Consider the following 25,765-nt stretch of genomic DNA (forward strand, 5'->3'; position numbering starts at 1 on the left):
TGTAATGGTGATGGTAGTTGTGGTAGTGGTTGTAATGATGATGTGGTGGTGGTGGTGGTGGTTGTAGTAGTAGTGATAGTGGTGATGATGTGGTGGTGGTTGCAGTAGTAGTGGTAGTGATGATTAGTGGCAATACTGATGTGTGGTGGTTGGAAAGGGGGGGGGGGGGGGGGGGGGGGGGGGTTCCTTGAACAAATTGACCTCACCGGAATTTGACGGAAGTTGCCCGGAGCCCGGAATTTTTTACTCCAGACCGGAGTTTTTTCCGGTGAAACCGGAGTTTTGGCATCACTGCTCATCTATGCGCCGAGGGCAAGGCTCGATCCCAGGACCTTCCGATCCGAAAGCGAGTGTCATACCACTAGACCACATAGCCGCACAGACCACACATAGTGTCTGATACACGATATACGAGTATAAAAGACAATCTTGTGTATTATAAGTATGATATGTTTCTTGTTTTTGTTTTTAAGGGTTTTACGGCGCTTGCAACACATTAAGGTCATATCAGCGCCAGTAGAAAAGAAGAAAATGGGATTGTAAAAATTTCTAGAATTACAATTAAAGCACAAAAGAAAAGTTGAGACAAAGGGGAATTGGTTCAAATAGGGAACAGATGTAGATTCCAAGAGCACACCGTCAAAGCACTTAGTTTGAGATCACCTAAAAGTCTCATCCAGACACAAGCACATGTCCCAACTAAGAGGAATACACTCAAATGTTTACCAATCATATAATATAATATGCAAACAAAACATAATACAATGCGTAACAGAGAGATGATTTACAAGGAAAAAAATATCATCTCCCAAAACTATAACTATACATTTGACTGTTTCCCTCCCAGCCAAGGAACTCCGGTAAGGGTCAGGACAAAACAAAGTAATCTCATTCCAAGACAACAATTGGAAACAATTGGCAAACGGGTAAGGGGGGATAGAAGACACAGCATGTACCTCCCTGCCCACTATGGGAGGTCAGGATCCCCACCCAGTTATAAGTATGATGAACGCTTAACACGTTGTGACATTGTTTATAAGTATCTAAATATAATTCAGTGTATTATTCATGGAAACACAGTATTGACAATATAATTGCAAAGGGCAATAATAATAATACACCATAACAGAAAGATTTAAATTCCTTCAAAGGGCAGCAACTCTTTTAAAAAGTCAAGCGATAACATGTCCACAAGTAAAAGAATAAATCTGTCTGGCAACATCATTTATAAATAAATAAAATATAAATTCCCTTTATTCATCCCATAGGGAAATTTGTCTCTAGGGTCTATTCCAAAGGGAAGAGTGGAATAGCCCAGGCATAAGCCACAGTGCAGTGCCACAAATTGAGCTAGGGCGAGGTGACTTGCTCAAGGCCACACAGCACAGCGGGTAATTGAACTCGGTACCTTTCGGGTACGAAGCGAAGACCGTATCACTGAGCCACGCTGTATTCCCTGAGATGGGACGGGGTGACGAATAGTAGTTATTGTGTGTACTAAAGATATTTCTCCATGTACTTTGTGTAACATACCATGACAATACAAAATAAATAATAATGTGAAGTTGAATGTAAGCTTCAATTTAATTACAAAAACAGATCAAATGAACGTTTTCGGTTTCCCCTTTATCAACAAAACAGGATGAATGAAACACCACAGATGAATGAGATGATGTGGTAGTGGCGTAGTTAACTTAACTACATCTTAACTACGCCACTACCACATCATCTCATCCATCTATCCATCTGTGGTGTTTCATTCATCCTGTTTTGTTGATAAAGGGGAAACTCGTAACGTTCATTTGATCTGTTTTTGTAATTAAATTGAAGCTTACATTCAATTTCACATTATTATTTATGTCTTTGAGCTTCAAGCAGCAACAAATGCATGGATATTAAGGGACTCGGGCTACCAAAGGGATTTCTTGCTAGTCCCACTATCCCCATCGTAACCAAGTTCCACTGTACGTAAATCGTATTACGATTGGTTATGATTGTTTGCACAGAAAGAGCTAGTGGGCATTTTTCAAAACCATATTCCCTCAATTGGGGGTTCTCCTTTACAAGAAATATTTCAGTCTACTCTGCTTTGTGGAGAATAGTCGTGAGTTAAACGGAAGCAACTTGTCACAAATGACTGTTGAGAGACAGTTTGAACACAGCATTAACTAACTGTTGGGCAATTTCAGTTCCCTATAAATTGAACTGTCTCTAAGGCTGGTATCTGAAGCACTGGAACAAGGTGGGGAGGATTCTACATCAGGACTCGTAAATATCGATGCAAAGAGTCCCTGTGTCTTTCCTAAGTCGAGGTTTTTTATGACGTTTACATTAGGATCCTTGGCCAAGAGGCCCCGTTTATCAACTATCATAAGTCCCCGAGAGTACTCTCCCTTCAACTCTACCGTAGAATACACATTTTCCTTTTCTAGAATGATGGTGGAATCGATCACTATGGCAACCGCAAAAACTTCCGGTGCAACCACTCCTCCTGTATACAGCTGGAGTTCCTCCTGTGTCATCGATTCTATAAGGAAGCTGGACTTTTCTGAGCCAACGTTAAGGCATGTTACAAAATGTTCCTGAGGAAATCAAAAAAAAAATATTGAATAATTTGACTAAATTAATTCTTCAAAATTTGGATAGAGATCAATTATTTCTCTTCCCTTCAATTCGAGAAGCACAATACAACAGATGCAGAGATGCCAGCTAGCTTAAAATTTCACTCACAGGAATTGATGACATCACTCAGAGGAATTTCAAGGACAGAGCAGAAATTTCCGCATATAAAATCTTATCTAAAAGATATGTTAATACAATTTCAAATACCATCCCAATAACCTTCTATCAAATTAACTGGAGCTCCAAAACTCACAGCGTTGTAAAAAATGTAAAAAGTGTCAAACTTGAATGAATAGCAGTAGTGGGAGTCATGATGATGATGATGATGATGATGACGATGATGATGATGATGATGTGGTTGTGGTTGTTGTAGTTTAAAGTGGTAGAGATGATAATGTGGTTGTGGTGGTGGTGGTGGTTATGGTAATTGTAGGGGTGATGATGATGATGATGTTTCAGCTGTAGTAATGGTGGTAGTAGTGATGGTGACTTGGTACATAACCCTATCTCAGAGAAAAAAACGACGCGGTGATAGATGAACTCAGGTGGAAGTGCACTGAACTGTACTGTCTTATTCACTTTGTCATCTCACCTTATCATTTTGACTTGAAAAATCATTTGTATTTACCACAATTTGAATTTTTTTTTTTTTTAATTGAGAGTAGGAAAAAGCACACTTGTTTGTTGGCTATAATATAGCATACCTGCCAACCCTTCCGCTTTTGGCGGAATCATTTCCTATTTTCACTCTTCCATTTAGAACTATTCCGCCATTGTCTCTAACATTCCGATTTTCAAAAATGATGATAATGGTAAGAATAAAAACAGGAAAGCAAAGAGGAGGGGGGAGGAGGATGAAAGAGGTGAAATTCCTATTTGTTGTCTCAAATTCCTATTTTCAGGCGTTCTGATTCTACTTTTGGAATGTGAAGGTTTGGCAGGTCTGAATATATGCAGCTGTCTTGTCTCGTGAGACTGGAATGAAAGACCATTGAGAGCTTTTTAGTGGCTCATGCGGTAGAGTTTACGACTCATGTACAAATAAATTGGGATTACTTTGATATTTCCACCCTAGCCTCCCACCCCCCCCCCCCTCCAACTTCTCCAACATACAATAAATAGGTAGGTAGGTAAGTCTCATATAAGAATAAGATCAGGTTGAAAGTGGCTAATGATAGATTAAAAAAACATAATTAAAATTTTTTTTAAAATTGAGCTTTATATAGCGCGATATCCACTAAATGTGCTCAAAACGCTTTGCAAGGGGTCCCTGGACAACAGCAACATTTAACATGTAGGACGGGACATGATGCCTGTTAGGCTATATTATAATTTTTCGGACAAGGACAACGCTGTTAACTGCCAGGTATTCATTTTACACCTGAGTACAGTGAGAGAATGTGAGTAAAGAGCCTTTTCCAAGGACTCAACTATGCGCCGAGCACGAGGCTCGAACCCAGGACCTTCCGATCCGACAGCGAGTGTCATACCACTAGACCACATAGCCGCTGATTTCAAATCAGAAAAATAAATACATTTTCAAAAAAACATGAAGGGATCTAAAGTGCAAAAGGACTTTGGCAAGATATGAGCAAGGCCATGAAAATAAGTATGAAAGCCACTGAAAACTAAATAATGGGCACGATTTATATTAGCTTTCCATGTGCTCGAGGTCATTGGTCACATTGCAAAATGTGCTCAAAGTGACCCACTTAGTGAAAAGTATTCACAGCTTTTGAAATATCTAAAATCACGATTGGTCATTTTATTCAGCTTGACACATGGATATGTTTACAACATTTGTAAACAAAGCAGCGTGTTTACATTTGTTAAGAAATATCCAATCGTTGGACAGCAACAAATCACGTGATTGATGACTCGGTTGGACGAAAACATGAATATAGATCGCCCCATTAAAAGAGAATACTCACAAAAGGAATGCTGTGTCTTTGGCCAATTTCAAAAGGAAGTACATAAGCATTTTGGACTTCCTGGAACACAATATGAGCTGCCTCAGGGTCGAATAAAAAATTGTGTTCAGCACAGGCTGATAGGTCTCCTTGCCCTAAAAGAATAAATAAAAAATTTTAAAAATTAAAAATAAAATTTCCTTTATTCATCCCCAAGGGGAAATTCGTCTTTCGGGTCTATTCCAAGGGAAGACAGGAATAACCCAGGCATCAGCCGCAGAGCAGCGCAGCAAAGTGAGCTAGGGTGAGGTGACTTGCTCAAGGCCACACAACGCAGCGGCGGGTGATTGAACTCGGTACCTTTTGGGTACGAAGCAAAGACCGTACCACTGAACCACGCTGAGATGGTATTTCTTTTATGATGTGGTTCCACATAATTTTAGGAATGCATGATGCATGCCAAATACATACAGGGGGTATTTTTTTTTCTTTTTACTTTTTTCTAGGCTTTGATAGAAGCATCACACACAATATGGTGATATCATAAACATCTCATGGCTTTAGAACAGCAGTCCTGGGATCCAAAAAATTAAGATCCAATATTCTTTCAAATTGGGGAAAATTAAGTCAGTCCAGTAAAAGTCAAATTTGATTTTTACACACAATCGTCAAAATATTCTGACATTTTGAAATTAAGATTTAAAATGTCAGGAGTGACTCAGAAAATAAAAAGTCGACAGTAAAAGTGTAAAAAAAATCTCTTTTCTGGTAACTATAACTTCATATGACTGCAGTTTCATTCATCACAATATCACTATCTCTATTACGTTATGGTCAAGGAAACAGCGAGTCAAGCTTTTGAGAACACCAAAAAAAATAGCAGCAGCGACATCCCTTGACTTCCAGGATCAACCTGTGTGAGGGAAGCTATTAAACATCAAGTTTGTATATTGAGGAAGCTTTGCGATGCAGGAGGATGGGCAGGCAAGGCAGCAGGCAACAACACTAAAATATCAGTCCGAGTAGAGAGTCCAGCTTAATTAATTTTTTTTTTAATTTTCTTTTATTTACGAGACTGAAGAAGATAGGTGGATTGATTGTGCGGCTATGTGGGCTACTGGTATGACACTCGCTTTCAGATCGAAAGGTCCTGGGTTCGAGCCTCGCGCTTGGCGCATAGTTGAGTCCTTGGAAGAGGCTCTTTACTCACATTCTCTCACCGTACTCAGGTGTAAAATGAGTATCGGGCCGCTAACAGCGTTGCCATTGTCCGGAAAATTGTAATATTGCCTAACAGGCGTCATGTCCCGTCCTACATGTTAAATGTTTCTGTTGACCAGGGACCCCTTGTAAAGCGCTTTGAGCACATTTAGTGGATATTGTTCTATATAAAGCTCATATAAAGGCTACTGAAAACTGGCGCAGCAAGAACACAAAAACCCTTTAAAACAAACTAAACAAAAAGCAAGGTTCAATCCTTGCCCAAACAACAACAAAAACAAAATGAAAAAGCAACTAGGATTTTCAAGAATCTTTGTGGCATTTTCGTACTTGTAATTTGTAATCTATCTCTTTCTTGTTTTTGTCTGACCTCATTGTTACTACAAAATAACCCTTGGAAAAGATAGACTTACCTTCAATATTTCCTCCAACAATGTAAATATCTTTGAGATGACTAGCAGCAAATGGATCGAGTCTCAAGGCCAGAGCCAGATTTGTGAGGGGGCCCATACATATCAAAGTGATTTCCCCTGGAACACAATATTTTAAAAGATGGTCGGAAACTCTTTAAATTTGCGGATTTATGATTCGGAGTCACTCCTCTGACATATGATTCATCATCTATTTCACAGAAAGGAAACTTTTCAATTTCTTTTTATAAATACAAGTGAGATCACATCTAGAAGATACAAATCCTAGCTTTGCTCTTGAGAAAGATTTATTTATTTATTTATATTTTGGTAACTGCATTTACAAAATGTTCAAAACATCATCCCTCAGATGGTATATCTGCATCCTCAATTTTTACCCAGCCTTCCATTTTCTATTATTTAAAAAAAATATTTAAAAATTGCGTAGTCTTCAACATCGGATTTATTGGTTTCTGCATCAATTGCCAGGACATTTCATTGACAAAGAAAGTTTGTTGCCACATTCTATGGACTGCAATCCCCTGAATCATCACTTCTGGGATACCCTTTTATAAAAATTTACGAAAACCGATGACAGTCTTTTCAAAACTTGAAAGAATTACAGCAGAAAATACAATATGTTTGGACAGAGGCCGCTTCTTTGCACAAGACCAGGATAAAAGCAACTTTTTTTAGTTTCTTTCTCGCCCGTTTCAAGTTGTTAAAAACCAAGGCATTGCCATAATAATGTATTTTAGAAGAATAAATTACATTTCATAAAAACCTTCTTAATAAAAGTGAGAAGAATTGTTTTTCTTTTATTCAATATTCAGTTCATTTGAGTTTATAATCGATAAGAGGTATTTCCTATCTAACCAATCAAAGTCAAACAATTGAATCAAAACAAGCCGTCGATACAAATTTGCATATTTTGCCTTGGTGCTTTCAACAACACTTAAATAACACTTATAATTGTTGATATTACTTGAAATTTAACAGAACAAAAATTCATAATAACAAAAACAACTTCTGTAAAAATTGCAGGAATGTGGCTTAATTAGAATGACACACTAAACTGCCAAACAAGGGCCAGTTTTTCTGAGCCACCTCATATATATATATATATATTATTTTAATATTTACCGCAATGTTGGAGTCAGTCTACATCGATGTTTCAGGCCTTTTCAGCCATCGTCAGGACTGTGTGTTACATGAGTTTGGTTTGTTGTCTGTTATTGTTTGTTGAACAACAGACTGACTCCAACATTGTGGTAAATATTAAAATAATAATTCACTCCATTGCTACATGTCGAGCACTATTCGTACCATATTTGTATCCAACACGATTCAATATATATATATATATATATATATACCTGGTTCCAGCTAACTACGCTCAATCATATATATATATATATATATATATAATATATATATATATATATATATATATATATATATATATATATATATTGGTGCACATATCTATTTAACAATTAATGACCAACCAACCAGGATATTCATTGACATGTCTGATGAGTGATGATACAGAATGCTCTGCTTGAACTTGTCCCTCCACCTTCTGAGACCAGGCAGCTCCAGGGAGATTACTCTCTTTACCCATCAGGCCCATTAATGATTTCTCTGCGCCACGACACACGGCAACCTGAAAACACACATAATAAAAATTGGCATAATTTTTTATTTAAAAAAAAAAAGAACCCAATCAAATGTGTACATTTATTCATGAGCTTATGCCAAAATGTCTTTTTTTTTCTTTTTCTACATTCACCACAAAAAAAACTCCAAAAATAAATTATTTTGAAAAATTAAGGAAACAATAGTTTCATCGGTTTCCATCAGTTAAATACTGTAGCTCCAATAGAACAGCAGAAATAGTTTCTCAAAAGTTAAAAAAAAAGGGAAGACTGAGTGTCAACTATGGCCCCACTTTTTCGACACTTTGAATAGGTATACCTACTAGAATTCTGTTGCTAGATCATCAGTTTTTCAGAGAAATTGAAGAAAGCAAATTTTTTCCTTAGTTTTTCCAAATAACTTAGTAAATAAATAAATAATAAATAAAATTCCCTTTATTCATCCCATAGGAGAAATTTGTCTCTAGGGTTTATTCCAAGGGAAGACTGGAATAACCCAGACGTCAGCCGCAGTGCAGCGCCGCAAAATGAGCTAGGGCAAGGTGACTTGCTCAAGGCCACACAGCACAGCGGGTAATCGAACTCGGTACCTTTCGGGTACGAAGCAAAGACCGTACCGCTGAGCCACGCTGCCCTTTATAGTATTTTTGTGGCAAACGAAGTCAAAACGACCTTTTGGCACATCTCCATATTGAATTGAAAGATCCATTAAATGTGCAAAAATTACTTTACAAGGGGTCAAGGACCAATAGGAATAATGGACAACATATGACACCTTTTAGGTTCTAGTTCTAGTACATTAATTTTTTTCTTAGACAAAAACAAGGTGGTCAATGGGTGGGTACTCATTTTACACGAGAGAGAGAGAGAGACAGAGAGAGAGAGAGAAAGAGAGAGAGAGAGAGAGAGAGAGAGAGAGAGAGAGAGAGAGAGAGAGAGAGAGAGAGAGAATGTGATTAAAGAGTCAAAGGCCCAGTCTCATACTAATGACGGCATTATCAACAAACGTTTTCAATTAATAATAATTAATATAATAATAATTGAGCTTTATATAGCGCAATATCCACTAAATGTGCTCAAAGCACTTTACAAGGGGTCCCTGGTCAACAGCAACATTTACCATGTAGGACGGGATATGACGCCTGTTAGGCGATATTACAATTTTTTGGACAAAGACAACGCTGTTAATGGCCAGGTACTCATTTTAACCTCAGTACGGTGAGAGAATGTGAGTAAAGAGCCTTTTCCAAGGACTCAACTGTGCGCCGAGCGTGAGGCTCGAACCCAGGACCTTCTGATCCGAAAGCGAGTGTCATACCACTAGACCACATGGCCGCACATAGAGCTAAAAACAAAAGGCAGAGAAAACAAGCAATCACAGAAAATGAAAACCCAACACACAAATACACGCAATTCCACTGACTGCCTATTTTCTGTCCCAAGGTTTAAAATAGTAAAGACTTACATCGTCCCTTCCACAAGCTTTCAGGACACGTAATGCATTCTCGCATGCATTGAGGACAGAAACTCGACCAACGACACAATTTATTGCCATGAGATCAATATCAGGCCTAGAAGCCGCAAGCATGATGGCCTGAAAAATAAAATAGAAATCATTTTGTTATAATAAATACAGTATGTAAATAATTCCAATGAAAGAATAGTGGTCAACAACAATAATAATAATAATAATAATAATAATAATAATAATAATAATAATAATAATAATAATAATAACAATAATAATAATCATAATCATAATAATAATAATAATAATAATAATAATAATAATAATAATAATAATAATAATAATAATAATAATAATAATAATAATAATAATAATAATAATAACAATAATAACAATAATAATAATGATAATAATAATAATAATAATAATAATAATAATAACAATAACAATAATAATAATAATAATAACAATAATGATAATAATAATAATAATAATAATAACAATAATAATAATAATAATAATAATAATAATAATAATAATAATAATAATAATAATAATAATAATAATAATAATGATGATGATGATGATGATGATGATGATGATGATAATAATAATAATAATAATAATAATAATAATAATAATAATGATAATAATAATAATGATAATAATAATAATAACAATAATAATAATAATAATAATAATAATAATAATAATGATAATAATAATAATAATAATAATAATAATAATAATAATAATAATAATAATAATAATAATAATAATAATAATAATGATAATAATAATAATAATAACAATAATAATAATAATAATAATAATAATAATAATAATAATAATAATAATAATAATAATAATAATAATAATAATAATAATAATAATAATAATAATAATAATAATGATAGTATACTATAATGATAGTATACACTACCGGACAACATGGCTGACACCTGTTGACATTGAGCTTCGGCTCAGTGGATAGTCTTATGTTTCCATTTATTCACTGTGTGGAATCTTTAATTTTTACCTGATGTGGACTAATCTTAATATTGGAACTTTTAACTTAAGATCTATTAAAAGTAACATTCGAAAGGAACAACTGTGTCAAGATTTAGAAAGTTATAAAATCGATGTGTTGTGCTTACAAGAGACGAAGATCCAATATGGCGTCGAACAAACAATAAATGGTCACAGACTGCTGTGCTTTCCTTCCAGTTCACCTCACTATGGATGTGGATTTCTCATAAATAAAAACTGCAGGGATTTGACTAGTGACGAATGGAATGTTTCGGACAGAATATGTGTTCTTGAGCTTAAGTGTAAGATCAATTCAAGGAACCAGAATAACGATAACAAAGACGATCACGGTAAGAAGACGTTCACTATCTCAATCGTAAATGTTTACGCACCAACAAGTCAACGCGCAAAACAATACCCAGAGGAAACTGATAAATTTTACAAAGACCTAGACGATATACTGAACAAAATAGGAAACAAATCAATATTAATAATTGCTGGAGATTTTAATGCCAAAGTAGGAAAACGTCTAGACAGTGACACACTATGTTTAGGATCATACTCAAAAGGAAAACGTAACGATAACGGAGAAAAATTAGTCCAGTTCTGTGAACAGAGAAAACTTTTCATAACAAACAGTGCTTTCAACCACCCATCAAGACACCAGACAACATGGGTAGGACAAAGGAAAGACCAAACCCAAGACAAAATGATAACAATACACAACCAAATAGACTATATCATATGTCGACACCGCCATAAACACTACTCAACCAACTCGCGATCATACGGTGGTACACTGCTAACATCCGATCACAAACTTGTAAAAACGAATTTCAACATAAATGTGTACAGACAACGAAGACAGAAAGGTAAAACGGCAGTCAAAATAAACACGGCAAAAATAGTAAATGAGCGAGAATGTCGCATTCATTACCAATATGAACTTAACTCAAGTCTATGGAAAATAAAGCAAAACAGCAATCCAAACAATGAATGGAAAGAGACGCAAGCGGCAATGAAATATGCGGGGGAAGAAAGTGCAGGCTCTATTAATACAACTAAGAACAAACCAAATCGAACGCCTAACATCGCTATTAACGATCTATCGCGGCAACAAAAAGAACTTAGGACCAGGATACAAAACACGAAAGACTCGGAAGAAATAATAAACCTGAAAACAGAACGAAACAAAATACTGCATTCAATTCGATCACTTACAATAAAACACAGAAACGAGGAATTAGACAAAAAAGTGGAAGACATAGAAAAGTCCAAAAATAACGCATCGTCTATGTTCAAAGCGACGAAATCTCTGAACCGAAAACCATTCGAGAACCCAAAACTACAGGATAAATTTGGCAAACAGACAACAAATCCCAACGATATCCTTGACATTGTAACTGACCACTTCCAGCAGAAATTTCACAAACAAGTCTCACAAATATCGCCCTTCTCAGGAAACCCTAGAGACCTAAACAACCGCATCACAACAACTGAAGTTAGAAATAGCATAAAGTGCCTAAACAATAACAGATCCCCAGGCGAAGATGAAATTCCCGCTGAATTGCTGAAATGCGGTACCCTCTCCCTGGATCTGAGCATTGCAAACATAATGAACAAAACATTCTCAACACACAAAGACTGGGACATAAACAACGGTGTCCTAATTACAATACAAAAAACCAGGAAAAACGAAAGGACCCGTAAACAACCTGCGCCCAATAACATTACTGAATACCATAAGAAAAACACTGTCAACTATTGTCCTCAACAGAATTAGACCGACAATAGAAAAATATCTATCACATAGCCAAAGCGGGTTTCGCCAAGACCGAAGCACATCGGACGTTGTATGGACACATAAATGGTTGGCAGCAAAGGCACTCAAAGAAAACATATCCATAACAATAACTGGAATCGATATGTCCGCAGCCTTTGATACGATCGACAGAGGAAAACTTTTGGAGATATTAACAGAAATAGTAGACGAAGACGAGCTCCGAATAATCCGATTTCTCCTCAGCAACACAAAGATACAACCAAGGATATACGGGGCCACAAAACAGAAGCAGTTCGAAAGTAACATCGGGACCCCCCAAGGAGATAGTCTGAGCCCGATTCTGTTCACAATATACTTAGAACTCGCTCTGAAAGAAGTTCGAAAAGTCATTCCAAAACCAACGACTCATATTGAGAATGCAATCCCTAGAGAAATCGCCTATGCAGATGATGTCGATTTTATTGGATCAACACCAGCAAATATAGACATCATACAAAATACCCTCATGAAATATAACCTCCAAGTCAATGCCAATAAAACCGAATTTACAACAATATCGAGGAACAAAGAGGAATGGAAAAGAACAAAGAAAGTCGGCTCACTAATTGGAGACACCGAGGATGTACAAAGAAGAAAACAGCTATCAAACGCCGCACTCAGTAAACTCACCAATGTATGGATTAGAGGTGACAAAATAAAGAGAAAAACCAAACTGAAACTGTACCATGCTCTTGTAAAACCGGTACTTCTGTATAACTGCGGCACTTGGGCGTTGACAAAATCCGAAGAAAAACATCTGGATGCCTTCCATCGCACACAGCTAAGAAGGGTACTGGACATCAAATACCCCAAAAAGATCTCAAATGAATCACTCTATAAGATCACAAAAGAAAGACCAATCTCCCTTGACATTTTACAACAACGATGGCAACTTTTCGGTCACATACTACGCAGGGACAAAAACATACCAGCAAACCAAGCCATGTCGGGATACTTCCAAAAACACGGGAACCTTTTCAGAGGAAGACCGATCACAACACTCCCTGTGATCCTAAACAAAAACCTCACAACACTTGGACAAAGCATTAGTCTCATAACGGCAGGGGACCTTGAAAATCTGAGAACCCTAGCAGAGGACCGGCAATATTGGAGACACCTCACACAGGAAATACTGGAAACAGCCGATCTTTAGGTCGAGACGCGAAAGGCATCTAAGTAAGTAAGTAAGTATAGTATACATGATGATGTAATGGTGGTTGTAGCAGTAGTGATGGTAAGGATGACGATGTGGTGGTGGTGGTCGTAGTAGTAGTGATGGTGGTTGTAGTAGTTGTGGTAGGGATGATGGTATGGTGGTGGTTGTAGTAGTAGTGTTGGTGGTGGTAGGGTTGGTCATGCGGTGGTAGTTGTAGCAGTGGTGGCGGTTGGGATGATGATTTGGTGGTAGTTGTAGGGATGATGATGATGATGTGGCTGTTGGAATGATGGTGTGGTGGTTGTTGTATTGGTGGTGTAGGAATGATGATGCGGTAGTGGTTGTAATAATAGTGGTAGTAGGGATGTTGATGTAGTGGCTGTGGTGAGGGTTTTTTATTCATTTTTTTTAAAATTGAAAAAGGAGGAATTATGATGGGATGGACGGGGATAAACCATAATTTAGGTGGAAATCTGCCTTTAAGCGGAAGACTTTCAGCCCTGAAGAAAAAACAAAATTAAATACAAATGGCATTTTGATCAAAGCACCTACCTGTGCAGCCATAGGGCCTGAGTCAATGTCTATTATAACTTTTTTTCTAGCAACTCCTCCTCTTCGTTGTTTGCCCGCAAAAGGAGAACTGAAGCCAATGTTCAATTTTCTTCTTTTTGAAGACATAGAAGTTCTTTGTAAAGGCTGAAAAAAAATATTTTAAAAATTGAATTTATAACATCAGAGGCTTAGTAATACTTTTAGTAACACCAAACGTGTGGCTATGTGGTCTAGTGGTATGACACTCGCTTTCGGATCGGAAGGTCCTGGGTTCGAGCCTCGCGCTCTGCGCATAGTTGAGTCCTTGGAAAAGGCTCTTTACTCACATTCTCTCACCGTACTCAGGTATAAAATGAGTACCTGGCCGATAACAGCGTTGTCTTAGTCTGAAAATTTGTAATATTGCCTAACAGGCGGCATGTCTCGTCCTACATGTTAAATGTTGCTGTTGACCAGGGACCCCTTGTAAAGCGCTTTTAACACATTCAGTGGATATTGCGCTATATAAAGCTCAATTTTCTTTTTTAAGCTCAATTTTTTAAATCATTCTCATCTTACATCTCCAATTTTGCTTATTACCACCTAAAACTAAGTGAAATATATGCTGGACAGTGCTCTTGTCAGGTCTGAAACCCACTTGTTCCTTGTGAAAGACATTCTTCTGCTTCGTGTTTCAGACAGTTGAGTATTATTCTTAGTCATATCTTACTAGCAAGGCAGATCAGGCTGAATGTCCTATAGTTTTGACATTGTCAGGAGTTGCCTTTCTTGGGGAGAGGTATGATAAAGGATTTAGTCCATTTTTCGGCCACTCTTTTGTTTGCCATATTTTTTGACATGGCATTGTCATGACGTTAGTGAGTTTGTCACCTCCATGTTTTATGAGTTCTACTAGGATGTTACGAAATCCAGGACATTTATGGTCTGGGAAGTTGCTGATAGCATTTTCCACTTCTTCTCTTAACTCACTTAATCTTGGAGATTTTTGCTACTTTTCAAAATTGGAACAAACGTATTAAAGATGAGCATGTACATTGATAGTTTTATTCAACTATCATTAACATGTAAAAACTAAAAACATTAGCTTTGATACTACGCCTATAATTTGTCTCAGAAAAATGTAATAAATAGGCATGGGGTAAAAGTAACCCCGGGTAAACTACGGATATAGTCGGTGTTAGGGTTGAGTGAGTTAACACTGGCAAAAGTGAAGGTTGTATCCTTTGGATTTTGTTATATATCAGTATCACGATAAATTTATAGATTGCATAGATTCCTGTAATTTATTATGTCCATCTATCAAGAATTATATATTGTTTTCTGTCAAAAGTTTCCATTTGCAGGAAACAGCCGGAAATCGTCCAGCACCCTGAAACTCTTTAACCAGCCATCACACTACCAGGACTTCAATTAGTACACTTACTACAGCATCACTGATGAATGGAGAAAAGAATGAGCAAATAATACCCCAACAGGAGGCCAAATTATTGAAGACCCTACCAATGAAATTCCTGGCTCACAGCTTGGTAGGAAATTCTGGGTGGCTGCAAATAGGCTACGCTCCAGACATGCGAAAACAGCCGCAAAAATGAACAAATGGGGTCTAAACAACTCAACAGAATGCCCCAAATGCCAAACTGACCCCCAAGATGTAGATCACCTTGTGCTCCACTGTCCTGTTACCAAGCTGAATGGAGGTTATGAAACCATTCACAAATGTGAAGATGAATTCAAGGCTTGGCTCGACGCGACAGATCTGAAAGTGTGACCCCACCATACGATACTACTAATGAGTACACTAAAGACAAATGAGAGATGAGAGAAAGGCGTTCTTAGGTGAATAATTTTTATGCCATTTTCTCATCTCTTATTTGTCTTTAGTGTTTCATTCATCTTGCTTTGTTGACAAAGGGGAAACCAGTAACAACTAGTGCTGCGTGGTACCGGTACTGAGTACCGGTTATACCGGTAACAGTCTTACCGATAATTTATCGACACTAATCCATACCTGTCTACTTGAACATTTCAAAACCAGTAGCCAACACAAAATTCATCAGTAATAAATGGTACAATTTTAGTAATACTCCACCAATTAACAACAACAAAAATTACTGCGTATCTACAACCTTCTATACGTAAAATAAATGTTGATCTCCACCGTTACGAGCTGGCAATCGATTAAGCTATCATGGGCGTGAACTGAGCAGTAGCCTTTATAACTTTAAGGGAACTTTTTTCTTTTCTTTCTTGGATAACTGCAGGAACTTAAAAGAAAAAATTTTTTTTTTTTTTTCTCCAACACTACGACCAAATTTCTGTGAAATCAAAATCCATAATATTTCTTCCATTTCCATATGTCCGAAATTGTTACCTAATACTCGTAACAATTAGGCAGGTATGCACTACGCATCCCAGTCTCGATACTCCGACACTCCACTATTCTGCAGTTTGCGCATATTATCGTAATGGAAAAATAATAAACAACATAATATTATGAAATTTAAATAATGAGGTGGAAACAATGAATTAAAGGAGAACAAAAAAAAAATTAAAACTGAAAAAAAACACACACAAAAAAAAAAAAAGAGCTCTGCAAACTCTGCATTGTCGATAACAAATCATCGGCAATGAGAATTATGATCGAGAATTACTGGCACCGGTACCGATCTCGAGAACAGCGATACTGGCCAAGGATTACCGGTAATTTATCGATAACGAGAAGAGCTGGTACCACTCAGCACTAGTAACAACCACATTATCTGTCCTCACTAATCATGTTGAAGCTCTCATTCCACTAGACTGTTGTTATTTATTTCTTCGAGCTCAAGCAGCAAAATTTGCATTATCCTCATGAACAACGACAAATCAATAAAATATAATCTTTTTTTTTTTTTTAATTCTTGTCATTACCCCAATTTGTACATACATTGACTGTCTGCTAAATGACACAGGAATGGACAACACCCAGGAGCTGCGTTCGCTTATGGAGGACAGGACAGGACAGAATGGCGAGGACTTGTGGCTCATGTTGGGCACCCCAAGGGGTGGCCTAAGTAAGTAAGTAAGTATTACCCCAACTTAATATTATGACAAAATTTTCAAATTCTTTTTTTTTTAATATGCAAAATAATTGATTACTTTCACAGATGTTGTAGTAAGAATGGGATTTTTGCTTGGTGCTATAAATAAAGTATATCTCATCACCCTTCGTTCTTTCCAATGAGCAAAACAATAACCGTAAAGTTTAATAATACTTACAACAGATGGTCTGTAATCTTGATGATTTTGGATATGTTGTTGTAATGTTTTCTTTCTTGTGAAAACTTCTTTACATAAATGACAAGAAAATAGCATGTTATTTTGACCAGCTTCAGTGGTCACATGTTCAATGGGTACAGCTGATGTCTCCATGTCGGAGCTATCACCGAGCTTTCCTGACAGTATTTCGTTCAAGGCATTTGTCACTTCCTGTGCACTACTTGATGCAGACAAAGGCGTGTGAGAGGTATCGTCTGTCAACTGCAAAAGAATAAGCAAAGACAATGACAGGAAAGAAAAAAATTGCAAACTTTAGAGAAAACAGTGCTTTAAAAAAAATTAAAATCAAAATTAAAATTAAGCTTTTATATAGTGCAATATCCACTAAATGTGCTCAAAGCGCTTTACAAGAGGTCTCTGGTCAACAGCAACATTTAACATGTAGGACGGGACATGACGCCTGTTAGGCGATATTGCAATTTTTCGGACAAAGACAACGCTGTTAACGGCCAGGTACTCATTTTACACCTGAGTACGGTGAGAGAATGTGAGTAAAGAGCCTTTTCCAAGGACTCAACTATGCGTCGAGTGCGAGGCTCGAACCCAGGACCTTCCGATCCAAAAGCGAGTGTCATACCACTAGACCACATAGCCGGACAAACCTTAGAGAAAACAGTGCTTTCCCCAAATCTAAAAAAGAAAAGCGAAAATGGGAGTGGGGGTCTGGGGGGGGGGGGGGGGGGGGGGGGGGGGGGGGGGGGGGGGGCTGGCAAAGGCCCCAATCACGGTCTAAGGACAAATTACTCAAGGAATCCTGGTGGAGATCCTTGAAGAATTTTGAAAATAACATATTTTGAGAGGGTCAAAAATTATATGTGCTGAGATTGTGTTGTTTCATTGACATTGGCCCTGAGAGAGAATATAAGGCATTTTAACTCTCGCTTATCCAAGCATCAGTAACACACTTTATGGTCACCTGGAACAACTACAAAAGATGTCTAACTTCTACGTCATGGCACAAGACCGAAGGGCTAGAGCTCAGGTGGTCGCTGGTTTGGATAAGTAAGTAAGTAAGTAACTCTCGCTCAAATGGCATTGTGGTACATAGGTTGATTCTTGAGGGATATTGATAGCCAATCAAATGTGTGATTTAATTTGATATTATTGGTTTGTTTGTGAGGGTTTTTTTTTGTTTTTAAAGTTGGCCCCATCTGGATTCAATAAATATCAAGGTAGACCACCCACGTCAACTCACACTGTCCTCAACAGACCTAAAACGCCTTCAAAATAACAAAGAATTAAAATCAAAGGAAGATCTTACGAAATTAGCATCCGCAGCAAAAGACCGTGAACAGTGGAAGGAAATGACACGGATGATTAGAGAGGCAGCCGAGGCGTCCCGATCGAATGATTAGGAAGTGAGAGGCCTTATGTCAGTCAGTCAGTTAAAGTTGGCCTCAAGATGACTCTGTAGTAAGTACTTTGTTTTATTTATAATGAGGATTGTTAAAGAGCTATTTTCAATTCATAGTTCATATTTTCTTCAAGGTGTTTGCAACAGTTAACTGCACCTTATTGACTCAATATTCTAAGCAAACAGTGTGCTTCATAAGGAAATATGGTATGTGCTAAGAATCTGTAATTGGGATCAATGGTTTGTAGACTGGGAATAGGAGAAAAGCTTACCTCATTATCAAAGCTCTCATTCCCATTATCCATTTCGTTCGCGTCTCTTTTCTGTATCGAAAATGCTGTTTGGTCCTGCAATTTCATAAAAATACAAAAATTAATTTTAAAAAGGCTGATTTTTAGGTTCATAATACATTGCATTTGTATAGCACATAAACATGGCCAGGCTTTGTTCTATGTGCTTCACAGTTACTTGTATGACATTCTAAATATCTCTCTCTCTCTCTCTCTCTCTCTCTCTCTCTCTCCCTCTCTCTCTCTCTCTCTCTCTCTTTCTCTCTCTCTCTCTCTCTCTCTCTCTCTCTTCTCTCTCTCTCTCTCTCTCTCTCTCTCTCTCTCTCTCCTCTCTCTCTCTCTCTCTCTCTCTCTCTCTCTCTCTCTCTCCCTCACACACACACACACAACACACACACACAAACACTTTCAGTCATTACTCTAAAGGAGAAAACATCAATATCAAATAAATGTGAAACATTGTCTGAGACTTAGAAATATGTTTCTGTAAAAATGTAATGTTTTAGTTTTGCTTTAAAAGCACCTATACTTGATGCTGCACTAATATCCTAATAATATCACACACACACACACACACACACACACACACACACACACACACACAAATTGAGCTTTATATACCACTAAATATGCTCAAAGCGCTTTACAAGGGGTCCCTGGTCAACAGCAACATTTAACATGTAGGCGATACTACAATTTTTCTGACTAAGACAATGCTGTTAACGGCCAGCTACTCATTTTACACCTGAGTAGGGTGAGAGAATGTGAGTAAAGAGCCTTTGCCAAGGACTCAACTATGCGCTGAGCATGAGGCTCGAACCCTGGACCTTCCGATCTGAAAGCGAGTGTCATACCACAAGACCACATAGCCGTACTGTAATGATAGACTTAGACTTAGATCACCACAGTCTGAAGTCAAAATTACATATTATGTCACTGTAGGCATTGATTCCACAATCCGGATCGGATGACTCCGTAATCCGGCAAAATGCTGGGAATAGAGGTGAACAGATTATGGAGACATGACTGTACTTAAAAAGGATATTCATTATTCTTACCCTTCTTAAATTTAAGAAAAATCTAAAGACTCATCCTTTCCAAAAAAATTTATCCTAGGCATTTTCATATTGATGAGTAAATCATACGTTTATTTTTTGATTCCATTTTGTTAAATGTCAATTTCATTTTGTAAAACTTGCATAGTTAGTATGTGCGACTGTTGTGTGTGTCTGTTTGGCTCGGTATGAGTGTGTTTATGGTTTGATAAGTATATTGTAAAGCGCTTTGAGGCTTCGCCGTTTAGCGCTATAAAAGAACACTTTATTATCATTATAATTATAATTATTATTATTATTATTATTATATATTATTATTATTATTATTATTATTATTATCATCACTATTATTATTATTATTCTTATTCTTACCCCAGCAAGTTGGTCACATGAGATGATTGCACTATTATTTCTCTCATTGATCATCTTCTTCTTCATCGTCAACATTTGGCTTTTGGAGCATACTGGACACATCTCGATGAATTTGATGATGATAGTGCGGGGCACTAGGGCATACATAGCTTTTATCTGTGGTTAAAAAAAAAAATAGAGCTTTTATATAGCGCAATATCCACTTAACGTGCTCAAAGCGCTTTACAAGGGGTCCCTGGTCAACAGCAACATTTAACATGTAGGACGAGACATGACGCCTGTTAGGCGATATTACAATTTTTCGGACAAAGACAACGCTGTTAACGGCTGGGTACTCATTTTACACCTGAGTACGGTGAGAGAATGTGAGTAAAAAGTCTTTTCCAAGGACTCAACTATGCGTCGAGCGAGGCTCGAACCCAGGACCTTCCGATCCGAAAGCGAGTGTCATACCACTAGACCACATAGCCGCACATGGTATATTTTTAAAAAATAAAATTATTGTCCCCAAACTTATTCATGAAAATGGAAGATAAGTGATTGACTACTTTTATTGAAGAAATAGAAACCTGATGTTTTAAAATGCAATAATCATCTATAAAGGTCATTGATCTAAAAATTTAAGACTCTGTCTACCAATGAGGGTAAAGTTTCCGTGTCGAGTCGATGACGTCACTCGTCGCCAGCCAACGAGGCATTGAGATTTTTTATCATAGCATGCGGTAAATAATGAAAAAAATATTATTTTTTTATGTAACACTGCGACCATTTGTATCAGTAATATTTCTTCTATTTCTGTAAGTCCGTAATTGTCCTTACACTTCCATAACAATTACGGATGGTCCGTAATAATAGGCAGGTATATAAGAGACCTAGCTACCCATTTAGCTACAATAGCTCAATTGGTTGAGCTTGCTTCACATCCAAAGGGATTAAGATTGATCCCGAGTGAAGCCGATAATATTATCTGACCCCCTTTTCCACCCAGCAGTGATTGGGTAGCTGGGAGTAAAAGATCTGGTAGAAAGTACTTTGTGATAAATATACAAGTGTCCTATCCAAAGGGTAGCAAGCAAATTCTTTTATCTATTTCATGTTATAAAAACCGGAATAGACTCAGGCTCTATGGGCCTTATGGTTCTGAAGGACAACTAGCTAGCCATTTGTCTCTGGGTGATCAGATCTTGAATGGCAAGATAAATCATAACATTGTTTAAAAGATTTTTCTATAAGAAAATATCTGATGTAGGTTGTGTCGCATGGCTTGAATTTGTGATGATTGTTTGAATTTTGAGCTCAAAGTTCTCTTCACATAATACATGCATGTGAATACCGCATGACCTCACAATGATGCCATGCAACAAGGGTATTACATTAATACCGTATGATCTGACAATGATGTCATGCCACAAGGATGATACATTCACTATAAATCTGTTTTTCAAATCACCAATCCACTATAATGCCAACATCCTTGCAGTGTATCATCATCATCAATATTATCATTATTATTATTATTATTATTATATTATTATTATTATTATTATTATTATTATTATTATTATTATTATGATGATGATGATTATTATTATTATTATTATTATTATTATGATTGCTGATAATTAAAAAAAATAATAATTAAGTTTATTTATATTGCACCATATCCTCTATACAATAAAGCTCTAGTCTAAAAAAAGATGATGCTAATGATGAAGGTGTATCTGTGGCACTAATTTCTAGTAGTTAAAATAATACGTGTTAAGTAGATGTAATGAGACATCACCAATTACGTGCGATTTGACATTCATTTGTGTTCCAACATGCAAAGCTTGACGAACAACAATTATGACAATACCCCTTGACTTGACTAGAGTACTTTCTTAGTAATAAGGATCTTGATTTGTAACAAATTGGGCTACCATCATAGTCAGAGATTTTCTTTATGAGAGCATTGTGGTATGTAATCAATACTTACCGAATACCCTAACAACCCCATCCTTCTCTTTCACTCATACTATGACTATGACTAAATTCTTCCTCTTACCTGATGATGCCAGTCAGTTCATGTCGAGTTGACATTGATAAAGGGTTCCTGCTAAAGTTCCTGACTTCGTCCAAAAATTTAATTATTGCAAATAATAAGAAGCTTTTAAAACAGGGATTGCTAAATGGAACAGTCTAAGCTGAACGATAATTATGTCAAGAAAGTTTAAAGCCCTTTACAAAATGAAAATAAAAATATTGGCTTTGAAAACACCAAAAAGAGGCAATTCTTTTCAATAGGCCAATAGCAGTAACATGAAGGTGAGCATTTTCAGATTTTCGAGTTTTTATAAGATTTGTATTTTAAATTAAATTGAAAAATTTATTAAACCTTTCTTTTTAAAATTTTTAAAAATTTAATCAGTTTCCACCGTAATTACTTCTAAGTCTGACTTAAAAGACTGCACTATATTAAACTTACAGCTCTGAATGTTTGGGCTTGACCAACATGCCCATTTTCAGAATGAGCAGCATAGATTATGTCAAAGAATTCACCAATCACAGCGACTCGTCGAAATAGAGTCTGGGGATGATAAATAAAAATATGTATTGAGCAAAAGAAAAAACAAATTGGAAAAAGGATGACACTGTTTCAATACAAAACAGAAACAGAAAGTGTATAATATTAAATTGTTTATATTCATATTGATTTATAGTACAGTCCATTCCTGATAATCGCAACTCGGTTAATCGCAACATTTCCCAAGAAACGGAATTAATTCTATATAAAAGTCACCGGTTAATTGCAACAAACTTTGGTTAATCGCAACAAATTTTTGCCCTTAAAAAGTGGTAAATTCAAGAAATCAATCAAAAAAAACATCATGATTAAATTTCATCATGGAAGAAATCGTGACAGGATGAAAAATCGAGAGTGCTCTATCGTTTGGTGTTGTTTATTTTAAAATCAATGCCAATTTAGTATATCTTTTGATTGTGGATAAAATAGGTTATAATTTAGCTTTGGATAATTTTAAAATTAGAAAAAATTTCAGTGGCGGCACGTTTTAATAAAATTAAATTCAGGGCAAAGTTGTATACCGCAGCATGAAATTCGTTCCAGCAAAATCCTTACTCAAATCTTAATGGCCATTTTAGGCCAGTTTTGGGCACTACCACAAACTCGGGGACCCAAATAATTTTGGGGGGTTGGGAGGAGGGAAACTTTTTTTTTTTAAGTCTCTCCCCTCCAAAACCTCCTACTAGACTTTAAAAATTTTCTAAAAAAGTTTCCCCCCTCCCAAACCCCCAAAATTATTTGGGTCCCGAGTTTGCGGTAGTACCCCGTTTTGAAATCCAAATGGTGGTTATTATCGGAAATGCAACAGTTTCAGGTCACAAAGACCGTCAATAAATAACAAAGGCAAATAGAAGACCATTTTTCAGCCTTTAAACTAACATAACTTTTCTCTGCTTATCTGAATTTAACACTTATGGTATCATTAGAATCATGTTGAAAAGCACTTTATAACGACATAGGTTTTAGTGAGCTCATCCCAATTTGAATTTTTTTACTCAGACTCGAGTCCGAATAGCCGCAGCCTTTTAACGTATAAACTGATAAAATGTCCAGCCATTCCTCTTCGCTCGCGCCGTGCGAACAAGACGCTATATGCTGTGACAGCGTAAACATGATTGTGGTTTCTAGATAAAACGCGTTGTCCGCATTTAGATATGAACACTTACATCGTCTGGATCACCCGGTTTGGGAGGCATAGCAAGGATTTCTTGCCCGTCTGCAGACTGGAAGATTCTAAAATTTTTTGATCGCACCCAAAACCGGAATCTTGCACTCGATTCATTCTTGGAATTTTTGAGGCACTGCAAGACTCTATCCCTTTTCTTTGAATCTAGCGTGTAACTATTGTATGCTCCCCCGCAGTATTCTCTCACATATTTATTAAAACCTTCCTTAAATTGTTCATTTGTTGATAGTGAGGAATCCATAGTTGAGCAAAAATCCGAAAATGGCGTCCTCGCTTCAAAATAGAAATCGGACTATATCGGGATATGTAAACAGGAAGTACCTATTTTCGTTTGTTGCGTTTTCTTGGAAAATTCAGCTTCATTTAATTAAAATCCCCGATTTCTTATCAATGAGCTCTCTTGTAATATTGTAAAATGAGTACCTGGCAGTTAACAGCGTTGCCTCTGTCCGAAAAAACAATGTAATATCGCATAATGGGCGTCATGTAGTAGTAGTAGTAGTAGTAGTAGTAGTAGTAGTAGTAGTAGTAGTAGTAGTAGTAGTAGTAGTAGTAGTAGTAGTAGGAGTATTAGTCGTGTAGTAATTGTTGTGATTACTTATTGTAGTTGTAGTGGTGGTAGTTGAGGTTGCACAGAAGACCTTCTCATTTCAGCAGTTGCAAGTCTTCCTAACATTTTCTGACTTGAGATATTGTTTTCCACAGCGATGTCAGAAGCATATGAGAGGGGTTGGTTATAATTCGAACAAAGGTTTCATCATCATTGGCTGCTGTGAGAATTTAGGACCTTGCGTCTTCACCATTGTCACAGTTACATTCCTTCTTTCCGGCATTTCCGAAGCCGAAATATCAAGTGCTCTTTCAAAATTTGTCACTATCCCCGCTGTGATTGACAGATTGCAATATAACTAAACATGCTTGTGGTTTTTGCTCTTGAATGTGACATAAAATTCTTGACTTCAACACATAGTTATATAATAGTAATTTAGCGTGTAAAAATGTCAAATTGCTTTTGTTTTGTTTTGTTTTTGTTGTTTTTTTTTTTGTTTTGTTTTTAAGAGTTTTACGGCGCTTGCAACACAATAAGGTCATATCAGCGCCAGTAAAAAGGAAGAAAATGGAATAGTAAAATGTTCTAGAATTACAATTAAAGCACAAAAGAAAAGGTAAGACAAAGGGGAATTGGTTCAAATAGTAAATAGATGTAGATTCAAACAGCACACCGTCAAAGTACTTAGTTTGAGATCACATGAAAGTCTCATCCAGATAAAAGCACAGGTCCCAACTAAGAGGAATACACTCAAATGTTTACAAATCATATAATACAATATGTAAACTAAACATAATACAATGCATGACAGAGAGATGATTTACAAGGAAAAAAAAATATCATCTCCCAAAACTATAACTATACATTCGACTGTTTTCCTCCCAGCCAAGGAACTCCGGGAAGGATCAGGACAAAACTAAGTAATCTCATTCCAAGACAACGACAGGAAACAATTGGAAAACGGGAAGGTCAGGATCCCCACCCAGAATTGCTTTTGCATATGTGTATAAACCAGCTTATAATTAATGTCACCCTCTTCATCCATATCCAACAATGCAGTGAGCATGTTCTACGTGCAAAATCCCCTTATCTTTCTAGTGTTGTGAGTGTAACTATTACTTAACTCACTCAACCCTAACACCGACTATATTCATAGTTAACCCGGCTTTACATTTTTATGAGACAAATTATAGGCGTAGTATCAAAGCTAATGTTATTAATTTTTACAC

The 25,765-nt window shown here is 36.7% G+C and overlaps 1 protein-coding gene across 1 annotated transcript; it reads right to left on the reverse strand.

The window, feature by feature from the left end:
• Positions 1-1,733: 1,733 nt before the first annotated feature.
• LOC144962282 (uncharacterized) lies at positions 1,734-24,257 on the reverse strand. Its single transcript, XM_078895189.1, has 11 exons — positions 23,967-24,257; positions 22,702-22,803; positions 20,238-20,393; positions 18,793-18,867; positions 17,107-17,367; positions 13,849-13,992; positions 9,287-9,415; positions 7,676-7,829; positions 6,167-6,283; positions 4,554-4,687; positions 1,734-2,582 (listed from the first exon to the last, which is right to left on the reverse strand). Exons 1-11 carry the CDS (start codon positions 24,225-24,227, stop codon positions 2,169-2,171), a joined length of 1,947 nt encoding a protein of 648 aa, XP_078751315.1. The 5' UTR covers positions 24,228-24,257; the 3' UTR covers positions 1,734-2,168.
• Positions 24,258-25,765: the final 1,508 nt, after the last annotated feature.

The sequence above is a fragment of the Berghia stephanieae genome, unplaced genomic scaffold, assembly GCF_034508935.2.
Source record: "Berghia stephanieae isolate SIO BIC M18660-M18661 unplaced genomic scaffold, UCSD_Bste_1.3 scaffold78, whole genome shotgun sequence".
NCBI classification, from domain to species: Eukaryota; Metazoa; Mollusca; class Gastropoda; order Nudibranchia; family Aeolidiidae; genus Berghia; species Berghia stephanieae.